This window comes from Bombina bombina, chromosome 1, assembly GCF_027579735.1.
Source record: "Bombina bombina isolate aBomBom1 chromosome 1, aBomBom1.pri, whole genome shotgun sequence".
NCBI lineage: Eukaryota > Metazoa > Chordata > Amphibia > Anura > Bombinatoridae > Bombina > Bombina bombina.
Genome location: NC_069499.1, coordinates 754,869,342 through 754,884,741, shown reverse-complemented (window position 1 = coordinate 754,884,741; position 15,400 = coordinate 754,869,342). Strand labels below are relative to the sequence as shown.

Below are 15,400 nucleotides of genomic sequence, written 5' to 3'. Positions count from 1 at the left end.
GGTAAATTTAGGTCTAATAATCGTTTTCATTCCTTTCGTCACAATAAGGAACAAAAGCCTGATCCTTCACCCACAGGAGCGGTATCAGTTTGGAAACCATCTCCAGTCTGGAATAAATCCAAGCCTTTTAGAAAACCAAAGCCAGCTCCCAAGTCCACATGAAGGTGCGGCCCTCATTCCAGCCCAGCTGGTAGGGGGCAGATTACGATTTTTTCAAAGAAATTTGGATCAATTAAATTCACAATCTTTGGATTCAGAACATTGTTTCAGAAGGGTACAGAATTGGCTTCAAGATAAGGCCTCCTGCAAAGAGATTTTTTCTTTCCCGTGTCCCAGTAAATCCAGCGAAGGCTCAAGCATTTCTGAAATGTGTTTCAGATCTAGAGTTGGCTGGAGTTATTATGCCAGTTCCAGTTCTGGAACAGGGGCTGGGGTTTTATTCAAATCTCTTCATTGTACCAAAGAAGGAGAATTCCTTCAGACCAGTTCTGGATCTAAAAATATTGAATCGTTATGTAAGGATACCAACATTCAAAATGGTAACTATAAGGACTATTCTGCCTTTTGTTCAGCAAGGGCATTATATGTCCACAATAGATTTACAGGATGCATATCTGCATATTCAGATTCATCCAGATCACTATCAGTTTCTGAGATTCTCTTTCCTAGACAAGCATTACCAGTTTGTGGCTCTGCCGTTTGGCCTAGCAACAGCTCCAAGAATTTTTACAAAGGTTCTCGGTGCCCTTCTGTCTGTAATCAGAGAACAGGGTATTGTGGTATTTCCTTATTTGGACGATATCTTGGTACTTGCTCAGTCTTCACATTTAGCAGAATCTCATACGAATCGACTTGTGTTGTTTCTTCGAGATCATGGTTGGAGGATCAATTTACCGAAAAGTTCATTGATTCCTCAGACAAGGGTAACCTTTTTAGGTTTCCAGATAGATTCAGTGTCCATGACTCTGTCTCTGACAGACAAGAGACATCTAAAATTGATCTCAGCTTGTCAAAACCTTCAGTCTCAATCATTCCCTTCGGTAGCCTTATGCATGGAAATTCTAGGTCTTATGACTGCTGCATCGGACGCGATCCCCTTTGCTCGTTTTCACATGTGACCTCTTCAGCTCTGTATGCTGAACCAGTGGTGCAGGGATTACTCAAAGATATCTCAATTAATATCTTTAAAACCGATTGTACGACACTCTCTGACGTGGTGGACAGATCACCATCGTTTAGTTCAGGGGGCTTCTTTTGTTCTTCCGACCTGGACTGTAATTTCAACAGATGCAAGTCTAACAGGTTGGGGAGCTGTTTGGGGGTCTCTGACAGCACAAGGGGTTTGGGAATCTCAGGAGGTGAGATTACCAATAAATATTTTGGAACTCCGTGCAATTTTCAGAGCTCTTCAGTCATGGCCTCTTCTAAAGAGAGAATCGTTCATTTGTTTTCAAACAGACAATGTCACAACTGTGGCATATATCAATCATCAAGGAGGGACTCACAGTCCTCTGGCTATGAAAGAAGTATCTTGAATACTGGTATGGGCGGAATCCAGCTCCTGTCTAATTTCTGCGGTTCATATCCCAGGTATAGACAATTGGGAAGCGGATTATCTCAGTCGCCAAACGTTACATCCGGGCGAATGGTCTCTTCACCCAGAGGTATTTCTTCAGATTGTTCAAATGTGGGAACTTCCAGAAATAGATCTGATGGCTTCTCATCTAAACAAGAAACTTCCCAGGTATCTGTCCAGATCCAGGGATCCTCAGGCAGAAGCAGTGGATGCATTGTCACTTCCTTGGAAGTATCATCCTGCCTATATCTTTCCGCCTCTAGTTCTTCTTCCAAGAGTAATCTCCAAGATTCTGAAGGAATGCTCGTTTGTTCTGCTGGTGGCTCCAGCATGGCCTCACAGGTTTTGGTATGTGGATCTTGTCCGGATGGCCTCTTGCCAACCGTGGACTCTTCCATTAAGACCAGACCTTCTGTCGCAAGGTCCTTTTTACCATCAGGATCTCAAATCCTTAAATTAAAAGGTATGGAGATTGAACGCTTGATTCTTAGTCAAAGAGGTTTCTCTGACTCTGTGATTAATACTATGTTACAGGCTCGTAAATCTGTATCTAGGAAGATATATTATCGAGTCTGGAAGACTTACTTTTCTTGGTGTCTTTCTCATCATTTTTCCTGGCATTCTTTTAGAATTCCGAGAATTTTACAGTTTCTTCAGGATGGTTTGGATAAAGGTTTGTCTGCAAGTTCCTTGAAAGGACAAATCTCTGCTCTTTCTTTTCTTTTTCACAGAAAGATTTCTAATCTTCCTGATATTCATTGTTTTGTACAAGCTTTGGTTCGTATAAAGCCTGTTATTAAGTCCATTTCTCCTCCTTGGAGTTTGAATTTGGTTCTGGGGGCTCTTCAAGCTCCTCCGTTTGAACCCACCCTTTTTGTGGTGGTTATGATTTTTTGTATAAAGCACAATTATTCCAATTCCTTATTTTTTATGCTTTTGCACTTTTGTCTTATCACCCCACTTCTTGGCTATGCGTTAAACTGATTTGTGGGTGTGGTGAGGGGTGTATTTATAGGCATTTTGAGGTTTGGGAGACTTTGCCCCTCCTGGTAGGAATGTATATCCCATACGTCACTAGCTCATGGACTCTTGCTAATATGAAAGAAATGAATTTATCAGGTAAGTTCTTACATAAATTGTTTTTTGCATAGGAAATAAAAAAACTCGTCAATGTACTTTATTTCTCCAACATAGGTGTGTCCGGTCCACGGCGTCATCCTTACTTGTGGGATATTCTCTTCCCCAACAGGAAATGGCAAAGAGCCCAGCAAAGCTGGTCACATGATCCCTCCTAGGCTCCGCCTACCCCAGTCATTCTCTTTGCCGTTGTACAGGCAACATCTCCACGGAGATGGCTTAGAGTTTTTTAGTGTTTAACTGTAGTTTTTATTATTCAATCAAGAGTTTGTTATTTTGAAATAGTGCTGGTATGTACTATTTACTCAGAAACAGAAAAGAGATGAAGATTTCTGTTTGTATGAGGAAAATGATTTTAGCAACCGTAACTAAAATCCATGGCTGTTCCACACAGGACTGTTGAGAGCAATTAACTTCAGTTGGGGGAACAGTGTGCAGTCTCTTGCTGCTTGAGGTATGACACATTCTAACAAGACGATGTAATGCTGGAAGCTGTCATTTTCCCTATGGGATCCGGTAAGCCATGTTTATTACGATCATAAATAAGGGCTTCACAAGGGCTTATTAAGACTGTAGACTGTTTCTGGGCTAAATCGATTCATTATTAACACATATTTAGCCTTGAGGAATCATTTTATCTGGGTATTTTGATATAATAATATCGGCAGGCACTGTATTAGACACCTTATCCCTTAGGGGCTTTCCCAAAGCTTAAGCAGAGCCTCATTTTCGCGCCGGTGTGGCGCACTTGTTTTTGAGAGGCATGGCATGCAGTCGCATGTGAGAGGAGCTCTGATACTTAGAAAAGACTTTCTGAAGGCGTCATTTGGTATCGTATTCCCCTTTGGGCTTGGTTGGGTCTCAGCAAAGCAGATACCAGGGACTGTAAAGGGGTTAAAGCTTAAAACGGCTCCGGTTCCGTTATTTTAAGGGTTAAAGCTTCCAAATTTGGTGTGCAATACTTTTAAGGCTTTAAGACACTGTGGTGAAAATTTGGTGAATTTTGAACAATTCCTTCATGTTTTTTCGCAATTGCAGTAATAAAGTGTGTTCAGTTTAAAATTTAAAGTGACAGTAACGGTTTTATTTTAAAACGTTTTTGTACTTTGTTATCAAGTTTATGCCTGTTTAACATGTCTGAACTACCAGATAGACTGTGTTCTGAATGTGGGGAAGCCAGGATTCCTATTCATTTAAATAAATGTGATTTATGTGATAATGACAATGATGCCCAAGATGATTCCTCAAGTGAGGGGAGTAAGCATGGTACTGCATCATTCCCTCCTTCGTCTACACGAGTCTTGCCCACTCAGGAGGCCCCTAGTACATCTAGCGCGCCAATACTCCTTACTATGCAACAATTAACGGCTGTAATGGATAATTCTGTCAAAAACATTTTAGCCAAAATGAACCCTTGTCAGCGTAAGCGTGGCTGCTCTGTTTTAGATACTGAAGAGCATGACGACGCTGATATTAATATCTCTGAAGGGCCCCTAACCCAGTCTGATGGGGCCAGGGAGGTTTTGTCTGAGGGAGAAATTACTGATTCAGGGAACATTTCTCAACAGGCTGAACCTGATGTGATTGCATTTAAATTTAAGTTGGAACATCTCCGCATTCTGCTTAAGGAGGTATTATCCACTCTGGATGATTGTGAAAAGTTGGTCATCCCAGAGAAACTATGTAAAATGGACAAGTTCCTAGAGGTGCCGGGGCTCCCAGAAGCTTTTCCTATACCCAAGCGGGTGGCGGACATTGTTAATAAAGAATGGGAAAGGCCCGGTATTCCTTTCGTCCCTCCCCCCATATTTAAAAAATTGTTTCCTATGGTCGACCCCAGAAAGGACTTATGGCAGACAGTCCCCAAGGTCGAGGGAGCGGTTTCCACTTTAAACAAACGCACCACTATACCCATAGAGGATAGTTGTGCTTTCAAAGATCCTATGGATAAAAAATTAGAAGGTTTGCTTAAAAAGATGTTTGTTCAGCAGGGTTACCTTCTACAACCAATTTCATGCATTGTCCCTGTCGCTACAGCCGCATGTTTCTGGTTCGATGAGCTGATAAAGACGCTCGATAGTGATTCTCCTCCTTATGAGGAGATTATGGACAGAATCAATGCTCTCAAATTGGCTAATTCTTTCACCCTAGACGCCACTTTGCAATTGGCTAGGTTAGCGGCTAAGAATTCTGGGTTTGCTATTGTGGCGCGCAGAGCGCTTTGGTTGAAATCTTGGTCGGCTGATGCGTCTTCCAAGAACAAGCTACTAAACATTCCTTTCAAGGGGAAAACGCTGTTTGGCCCTGACTTGAAAGAGATTATTTCTGATATCACTGGGGGTAAGGGCCACGCCCTTCCTCAGGATCGGCCTTTCAAGGCAAAAAATAGACCTAATTTTCGTCCCTTTCGTAAAAACGGACCAGCCCAAAGTGCTACGTCCTCTAAGCAAGAGGGTAATACTTCTCAAGCCAAGCCAGCTTGGAGACCAATGCAAGGCTGGAACAAGGGAAAGCAGGCCAAGAAACCTGCCACTGCTACCAAGACAGCATGAAATGTTGGCCCCCGATCCGGGACCGGATCTGGTGGGGGGCAGACTCTCTCTCTTCGCTCAGGCTTGGGCAAGAGATGTTCTGGATCCTTGGGCGCTAGAAATAGTCTCCCAAGGTTATCTTCTGGAATTCAAGGGACTTCCCCCAAGGGGGAGGTTCCACAGGTCTCAGTTGTCTTCAGACCACATAAAAAGACAGGCGTTCTTACATTGTGTAGAAGACCTGTTAAAAATGGGAGTGATTCATCCTGTTCCATTAAGAGAACAAGGGATGGGGTTCTACTCCAATCTGTTCATAGTTCCCAAAAAAGAGGGAACGTTCAGACCAATCTTAGATCTCAAGATCCTAAACAAGTTTCTCAAGGTTCCATCGTTCAAGATGGAAACCATTCGAACTATTCTTCCTTCCATCCAGGAAGGTCAATTCATGACCACGGTGGATTTAAAGGATGCGTATCTACATATTCCTATCCACAAGGAACATCATCGGTTCCTAAGGTTCGCATTCCTGGACAAACATTACCAGTTCGTGGCGCTTCTTTTCGGATTAGCCACTGCTCCAAGGATTTTCACAAAGGTACTAGGGTCCCTTCTAGCTGTGCTACGACCAAGGGGCGTTGCGGTAGTACCTTACTTGGACGACATTCTGATTCAAGCGTCGTCCCTTCCTCAAGCAAAGGCTCACACGGACATCGTCCTGGCCTTTCTCAGATCTCACGGATGGAAAGTGAACGTGGAAAAGAGTTCTCTATCCCCGTCAACAAGGGTTCCCTTCTTGGGAACAATTATAGACTCCTTAGAAATGAGGATTTTTCTGACAGAGGTCAGAAAAACAAAACTTCTAGACTCTTGTCGGATACTTCATTCCGTTCCTCTTCCTTCCATAGCTCAGTGCATGGAAGTGATCGGGTTGATGGTAGCGGCAATGGACATAGTTCCTTTTGCGCGCATTCATCTAAGACCATTACAACTGTGCATGCTCAGTCAGTGGAATGGGGACTATACAGACTTGTCTCCGAAGATACAAGTAAATCAGAGGACCAGAGACTCACTCCGTTGGTGGCTGTCCCTGGACAACCTGTCACAAGGGATGACATTCCGCAGACCAGAGTGGGTCATTGTCACGACCGACGCCAGTCTGATGGGCTGGGGCGCGGTCTGGGGATCCCTGAAAGCTCAGGGTCTTTGGTCTCGGGAAGAATCTCTTCTACCGATAAATATTCTGGAACTGAGAGCGATATTCAATGCTCTCAAGGCTTGGCCTCAGCTAGCGAGGACCAAGTTCATACGGTTTCAATCAGACAACATGACAACTGTTGCGTACATCAACCATCAGGGGGGAACAAGGAGTTCCCTAGCGATGGAAGAAGTGACCAAAATCATTCTATGGGCGGAGTCTCACTCCTGCCACCTGTCTGCTATCCACATCCCAGGAGTGGAAAATTGGGAAGCGGATTTTCTGAGTCGTCAGACATTGCATCCGGGGGAGTGGGAACTCCATCCGGAAATCTTTGCCCAAGTCACTCACCTGTGGGGCATTCCAGACATGGATCTGATGGCCTCTCGTCAGAACTTCAAAGTTCCTTGCTACGGGGCCAGATCCAGGGATCCCAAGGCGGCTCTAGTGGATGCACTAGTAGCACCTTGGACCTTCAAACTAGCTTATGTGTTCCCGCCATTTCCTCTCATCCCCAGGCTGGTAGCCAGGATCAATCAGGAGAGGGCGTCGGTGATCTTGATAGCTCCTGCGTGGCCACGCAGGACTTGGTATGCAGATCTGGTGAATATGTCATCGGCTCCACCTTGGAAGCTACCTTTGAGACGAGACCTTCTTGTTCAGGGTCCGTTCGAACATCCGAATCTGGTTTCACTCCAGCTGACTGCTTGGAGATTGAACGCTTGATTTTATCGAAGCGAGGATTCTCAGATTCTGTTATCGATACTCTTGTTCAGGCCAGAAAGCCTGTAACTAGAAAGATTTACCACAAAATTTGGAAAAAATATATCTGTTGGTGTGAATCTAAAGGATTCCCTTGGGACAAGGTTAAGATTCCTAGGGTTCTATCCTTCCTTCAAGAAGGATTGGAAAAAGGATTATCTGCAAGTTCCCTGAAGGGACAGATTTCTGCCTTGTCGGTGTTACTTCACAAAAAGCTGGCAGCTGTGCCAGATGTTCAAGCCTTTGTTCAGGCTCTGGTTAGAATCAAGCCTGTTTACAAACCTTTGACTCCTCCTTGGAGTCTCAATTTAGTTCTTTCAGTTCTTCAGGGGGTTCCGTTTGAACCCTTACATTCCGTTGATATTAAGTTATTATCTTGGAAAGTTTTGTTTTTAGTTGCAATTTCTTCTGCTAGAAGAGTTTCAGAATTATCTGCTCTGCAGTGTTCTCCTCCTTATCTGGTGTTCCATGCAGATAAGGTGGTCTTACGTACTAAACCTGGTTTTCTTCCAAAGGTTGTTTCTAACAAAAACATTAACCAGGAGATTATCGTACCTTCTCTGTGTCCGAAACCAGTTTCAAAGAAGGAACGTTTGTTGCACAATTTGGATGTTGTTCGCGCTCTAAAATTCTATTTAGATGCTACAAAGGATTTTAGACAAACATCTTCCTTGTTTGTTGTTTATTCAGGTAAAAGGAGAGGTCAAAAAGCAACTTCTACCTCTCTCTCTTTTTGGATTAAAAGCATCATCAGATTGGCTTACGAGACTGCCGGACGGCAGCCTCCCGAAAGAATCACAGCTCATTCCACTAGGGCTGTGGCTTCCACATGGGCCTTCAAGAACGAGGCTTCTGTTGATCAGATATGTAGGGCAGCGACTTGGTCTTCACTGCACACTTTTACCAAATTTTACAAGTTTGATACTTTTGCTTCTTCTGAGGCTATTTTTGGGAGAAAGGTTTTGCAAGCCGTGGTGCCTTCCATTTAGGTGACCTGATTTGCTCCCTCCCTTCATCCGTGTCCTAAAGCTTTGGTATTGGTTCCCACAAGTAAGGATGACGCCGTGGACCGGACACACCTATGTTGGAGAAAACAGAATTTATGTTTACCTGATAAATTACTTTCTCCAACGGTGTGTCCGGGCCACGGCCCGCCCTGGTTTTTTAATCAGGTCTGATAATTTATTTTCTTTAACTACAGTCACCACGGTACCATATGGTTTCTCCTATGCAAATATTCCTCCTTAACGTCGGTCGAATGACTGGGGTAGGCGGAGCCTAGGAGGGATCATGTGACCAGCTTTGCTGGGCTCTTTGCCATTTCCTGTTGGGGAAGAGAATATCCCACAAGTAAGGATGACGCCGTGGACCGGACACACCGTTGGAGAAAGTAATTTATCAGGTAAACATAAATTCTGTTTTTACGTTACATCAGAGAGGCTGTTCCATCCTGCAGACTTCAGAATATTGACCCCTGAAAAATTCTGCATGAAATATGCTTGATTATTGCAGAACCTTATTTATTTGTGTTCAAATAAGTTTTAGCGATGACTTATTTTGTCAAGTAGGAATATCATATTGATATTAATTTTTTATATATTTTTTTTTCTTTTGTTGACTGTTGCATATTGATTGATTTTTATTTATTTTTTTCTCTCCAATATTTCTGTAGGTATCGCAGTGAGAAGATGACAATGAGCTATGCGGAATACCTTTCCCACCGCCAGCACCATCATTTTCAAAATGGCATCGGGCACCCTCTCCCACCATACAACCATTATTCCTGACACTGAGCCGCATGACCAGTCACTAGACCTCTCTGCAGAACTTTTCCCAGTAGACCCAGCCCCCTCTTGGTCTAGCTATCTGTATTACTGTACAATTTTATGATGATTGTTTCCGTTGCCCTGCTCTTGCTTTGCTGACATAGGCATCTAAAGCTCATCAGGGCAACGGGTGGGAAAACATTAAGTACCCACAATCTGTTTTTGTTTTGTTTTTTTAATTATTTTGAGCTATTTACTTTTTTTTTTTTTTTTTTTTTTGCAGCATACCTTTTTTCTTTTACATAATTTTGCTTTTCACCTCCAGCTGTTTTTTTTCCATGATTTGGATTAAGGAGTTAAAAATAATGTGAGTTCTGTGATTTGATAAATGAATACTTGAGAAATTTAGATATGCAGAGCTAGTGAACCTCCTGGGCATATCAGCCATTTTTTTTTAATGTGTAAATGTTTCGAAAGCTATAGGCATTCATGGTAGACCCTTTATGTTGCACATTGCTAGCAGGGTATATCACATGAATTAATTTATTTAATCTTGGCGTTTCCACTGACTTATGACTCATACAAGTGTTTTTGTTTTATCTGATATTTGCTTTGATTTTTTTTTTGATTTTTTTTTTAACGGACTCCTTATTGGGATAGATATATACACATACATTTATTCTAACTGGAACTATATCACTGTAAATTGCTAGTAAGAAAACAGATACTTGTCCACTCAGATTTTTTTTTTTGCATTGCCTGCAACAGAGTCTAAGGGGCCAAATTATCAAGCTCAGAATGAGCCTTCAGGCTCGCCGGAAACAGAAGTTATGAAGCAGTGGTCTAAAGTATGCTGTCGGCATTTATTGATGTGCGGCGGACATTATACGCTACATTGTATCATGTCCACTCGCACTTCAATAAATCAGCCCCTAAATCTGCACTGTGACCAAGCCATCCTAATGGCAAGCTCTCCACTAACAATGGTTTGCAGCAAATTAGGACTCTGGGCAATAGCATCATTTATTTTTTTTCCTCCTCTGAGTCCACTCCAAGATTGATATTCTCAGTATGAATGATTGAAGCAACTGCTTCTATGGTTGTGCTTTAGGGTTTACTTTTTCACTGAGCCTGCAGCTGGGATGTAACTTTATTAAATATGCTGTTGTAATTTTAATATGGACATAAATAGCTGCTTTATTCTTGCATAAGAGATTTTAGACCTTTGAAGGAAAGTTTTTTTTTTTTTTACCTGTATTGGTGAAAATGTTTTAACCCCTACCTCAGAATTGACTTGGGTATCAGACAGCTTATTGCGTAATGAATTGTATTTTATAACTTTAAAATAACCCAACACTGCTTCAGCTCACTGTGCCCTACAATACTTATGTAGTTGTCTATTTTAAACCACATAAAACTTAAGACATAAGAATTCCATACATTTTTCTTTCAGAAGTTTAAGATTTAGTTAAATGGAATCACAATATTTTAGCAAATTCTTTTTTGGGTAAAGTCCTTTCTGTGAAATATGAAGCAAGACCATTGTATTTTGTTAACAACTAAAGATGGCCTGTTTTCAACTGCAAAACTCTAAAAAGATCAGATAGTAGAGGAATATATAGATGCACATGTCCATGTTTACATTAAATATTGATTACGTGACTGTAACAGAGTCAGGCTGTTTCAGGGCTGTTGCTGCTGATTTTAAACTCTTAACTAGTTGGACATATTTAGCACAGCTTTCCTGATGACTGTCACAAGTCATTACTGGGTTTGTGTTCTTTTTAATGGGGGAGGAGAAAGGAAAGGAGCAATCTGGAGCTTTGCTTTATTGGTTTGCTATGTAATATCCTTGTAAAGAAAGCCGCTCCTCTCATTTTACTTCCTCAAGTGCCATTAATTCTGTTCATAGCTTTATAGACCTCTCAGGCATAAATAGGTTGAAGAGTTAGTATGCTGATTGTCATTAGCCTAGGTGCTATCATAGGTGTTGCTGCCTTGACACTCCCAGAGAAGACTTCAGATAGGATCTTGTAAGTTCCAACTGCGTAAGCCAGACTTACACCCCCTAATGATTTGGTTGCAGAAAGAGATCATTCCCCCTCCTTAGTACCTACCAAAAATCTACTAATGGCCTCAGTATAGAGAAGTTAAAGTTGTGATCATGTTACAGAAATTCTAGGATGGTTCTCGGATTCCATATCCTACATTGATTAGTCCATAGAATGCCAATTAGTGTTTTCAGAGGACACTACTGTAGAAGACTAGTTGTTTTTAATTAGATGTTTATTTGACTTTAGAAAATACTACAGTTTTTTTCCAAAAAGCGTACAGCCCTTTAACTGTCAGGGAATGGTGGCTTGCAAGGGGATATTTTTCCACTATATTTTAGTTTAAATGCCTTAACCGTCTCTTGCTGAAAGAATTGTAAGTATAGACATGTGTGAATTTGTACACCACTATTCCATCAAGAGGACTTGATATGTTTTTATCATTTAATCCCCTTGCTCGCTGCACCCCCCCCCCCCCCCCCCCCATGTGTTACATTTGTTTTACATTGTGTGGCATATTCATATGCGCTTTGGTTTTAAGCTAAACATTTTTTTTTTTTTTTTCTATTAGAAAATGTTTTTCTTCCACTTTATTTTGCATCCAGGGGAAAAAGTGAGCACAAGCTGAGTTTTTATGCTGCAAAAAAAAAAAAAAAAACTTTTGCCACTGCTGGTAAAAGCAAAGTAAAATATTGTTCATTCTTCTGAATGAAGTTTTTTTTTTTTTTTTTTTCTTTAAACTAGGTATTTAAAGGTGCTAATCATCCTTGCACAAGGCCTGTGACTGGTCATGCCAACTCACGATCATATCAGATTTTTTTACTAATCTTCGATATATGCAGATGTTCTTCTTCAGATGTTTCTTACCAGTGTAATAATGCTATACTGATAAAATGCCAATCCTGCAGGTTTTGATAGTACAAGGTCAGCAATACTTCCCAGCATGGCTTAGGGGAGAAAAAAAGAACACAAAAAGGATTTTGTTTGTTTTGTCCTTTTTGTACAGCTTAGTGCACAATGCATTTGTCTTTAGTAGTTATTAATTAAAAAGAGTGTAAAGGCTGTTATACAAGTGTGTGTGTGTATATATAATACCAAATTTATTTCAGCCTTAACTTTTTATTATCATATAGAGGGAATGGTTTTAGTGTGTTCTGCTGTCCAAATGCAAAAGATTAAAGAAGCCATCCAATCTGTAGGAATTCATATGATGGTTTTTATTTGATATTTTTTTTTTTTTTTTTTTTTTTATTTGATGAATTTGTTTTTTTAAGAGTTGCATTTTATTTTGTTTGTTTTTTTTTCTTACTATGGGATCAAGCATTATATAATGTGACTTCATGTAGAACAATGAATGTATAAGATTTCCTGGTATATTTCATGTTACAACTCCACCAATGGACCCCTGCATAGCTTTCAGATTATTTTGGTGGTGATTTAAAATCATATAAGACAATGGGGGGGGGGGGGGGGAGGACATTAATCAGTTTCACTCATTTTCATTTTTTTTCTTTTTAAATATCTGGTTTAGTTTTTTTCCTTCTCATTTAAACATTGTTTTAATAAACGTGATAAGGTTCTTAAGAATTAAGTGAAAATAAAAAGTTTACTAGATATACATATAGTTGCATTTTAATACAAGAAAACCAACAGTGAAGATTGTGTGGTGTATTTAAAACCATTTTAAAACTGATCCCATAACTAATGAACTTAGTTTATTGCAACAATAAATATTTAAGGATCACTGTTGGTTTAAAACATTAGCCTTTGTGTTACATTTAGTCTGTGAAATGCAGAATATATGACACTTATAAAGTGTTGTGATTTGCCACAGTGAAGTCTAACTTGATTTCTAATAGATGCATGATCCATGATCTGGAGTTATGTTGGCTAACAAATTTTTAAATCAGCGAAGATTAGTTGATTTAAATGGGTAATAAAATATAAATTTTATTTGATAATCCCTTTTAACAAATAAACAGATTAATCAAGTGATTTTCGCTAATTAGATACATGTCATTTGTTCATTTGCCTGAAATCAAATACAGATCTGAATTCTAATTATATGTCATTAATTAGTATAAATTAGGACAGCCACCAGGTCTTTGCCTTGATACTCAATTATGTGAATCCGTATTAGGTTGGAGTGGGATTGCATGGATAAATACATTTATTACTGATTCCCTGTTCATTCTGTATTGCATACAAACTAATAGTTCCTAACAAAACAGATGGCTTCAGGATGCTTTTAGAATAAGATTTGATTATTTAATTGTTGCAGATGGACATATAAAAACAAAAGCATAATTTGGTCTGTTTATAGGGATTTCATGTTTTTTTTTGTTTTGTTTTTTTAAATAGTATACATTATTACTATCACATTTGTGTTAGATATTCTGTCATGTGGCAAGCAAATGGAATAAAAAAAAAACAAATGCAGTTCCATTGTCCCCCCATTTTAGCCACAAAATTAGTGTTTCAGAATAGGCTGATTCACCTCTTGCTTGTATAACATTCTTATGCCTTCTGTCTTCAAATGTGCAGGTTTCTTAAAATCAATTCTCTAAATGTACACACGTCTGAGATAGATATCATCTCTTATATGTTCGACCAAACCAAAGAAACCTCTGGCCATATTGATGCTGCTCCTTAAAGCCTTTTAGTTCTATCAAACAATCCTGCAGGATTCAAATGTGTTACCTTTTTTTATTTTTGTACAGTTTCTAATGTTTTTTTTTTTTTCTAGTGATGTTTAATTGAATCAAGTTTATTTGAGGAGACTGGAAAAACTTGCATCCTCTGTTTTAAATAAACTGGTAACTATTTTCCCCTTTTCATTCTTTAAAGAACCCTTACGTGTGCCTCTGAGATTTAAAGGGTTCTATGTTACATTCATTCTTAAGACCAGCAATGATTATTTCTATATGGAGATGTTTTTTTTTTCTTGGAGTTTTTTTATTACTGTTCCAGAAGAAAAAAAAAATACTATAAATAAAGTTAAAAAAAAAACAAAAAAAACTTTGCGCTGGACCCAGTAACTATGCTGGTTGATAAACGCACTGAAAAAAATGAACTTATGTTTGAAACTTTTGTATAAACCTAAAATGACTGTTTTTGTATATTAAAGTTGATTCTTTTTTTTTTCTGGGGAAAACATTGGGATCTAGTTTCTAAGTTAGTGTTTTTTATATGTTAAAGAAAAATATTGCTTTGAATTTTTCACCAGCTTGACTTCAATGCAATGGTGATTCAACTTCTTCAGGGCTGCAGAGGCTTTCAGTGTGTTGCAGAGCAGTGCATTGTGGGCCCCTCCAACTAGAAGTAGTTAGATTCAAGGGGTTTTACAACTACCTGGAGTAGCTGCTTCCCCTACTTAATTTTTCTTCTTTCTTATTAACTTGATTATGAATTACTATAAAGGCATCATACATTGCATAAACCCTCTACTCCTTTTCCATTTAAACTAGATCCTTCCTTCCACATATAGTTGCTCTTAGTGTGAAGAAACTGTTAAAATGGGCATTTTATTATGATAAGTAAGGCTAAAAAAAGGTAAAAATGGCGAAAAGGCAAAAAAAATTCTATATATAGAAGGTTATTTGTGGGTCTGTGAGATATGGCTGTGGAAAGATATTGTAGTAGTTTTAACACTATTGTTATTACATTTTAAATTACCCAATAAAATATGGAAAACACTTAAATATTCTTTGGTGTGTTGAATATTTGCCTTCTTATTTACAAGCTGTAAATTGTGTGCTTGAAATTTTTCAAATGCTTGTTTACAGTTTTCTAATGTCATTCTGTAAGTATAAAGTCTGTTTTCTAAAGAATAAGCAGGAGTAAGATGTTTAAATATGAATTGGTATATACACAATTAACTATCTTGTATTGATGTGCATTCGGAGGTTGCGACCCTTCGTGATACTCTGCAATCTTCATTGCATAATACATTCTTGTGGAACAGCAACACACTAAAATCTGGATTTGCACAGATTTTAGCATGTTACTGTTGCACAAGAATGAATTTGGCAACAAAAACAGCAGAGCTGCACAAAGGACCGCCACCTTCCGCTTAAGGACTTTCACGAAACACCTGAATGCACATCTGTAGTGTGTGTGTATGTGTGATATATAAATAAATGTGTGTATATAAATGTGTGTGTGTGTGTGTATATATGTGTATATATATATATATATATATATATATATATATATATATATATATATATATATATATATGTATGTATATGTGCATTTGTGTGTATGTACAGTGGATATAAAAAGTCTACACACCCCTTGTTAAAATGTCAGGTTTCTGTGATGTAAAAAAAAAGACAGATAAATAATTTCAGAACTTTTTCCACCTTTTAATGTGACCTATA

The 15,400-nt window shown here is 39.1% G+C and overlaps 1 protein-coding gene across 2 annotated transcripts in view; it reads left to right on the top strand.

The window, feature by feature from the left end:
* The window catches only part of AMMECR1 (AMMECR nuclear protein 1), a 675,476-nt gene extending 660,757 nt beyond the window's left edge, over window positions 1–14,719 (top strand). For both annotated transcript variants that reach the window (XM_053699304.1, XM_053699305.1), the window contains one exon: window positions 8,874–14,719. In XM_053699304.1, the coding sequence (XP_053555279.1) occupies window positions 8,874–8,988 (115 nt within the window). In that variant the 3' untranslated portion in view covers window positions 8,989–14,719. The remainder of the gene's footprint in view (window positions 1–8,873) is intronic.
* The last annotated feature ends 681 nt before the right edge of the window (window positions 14,720–15,400 follow it).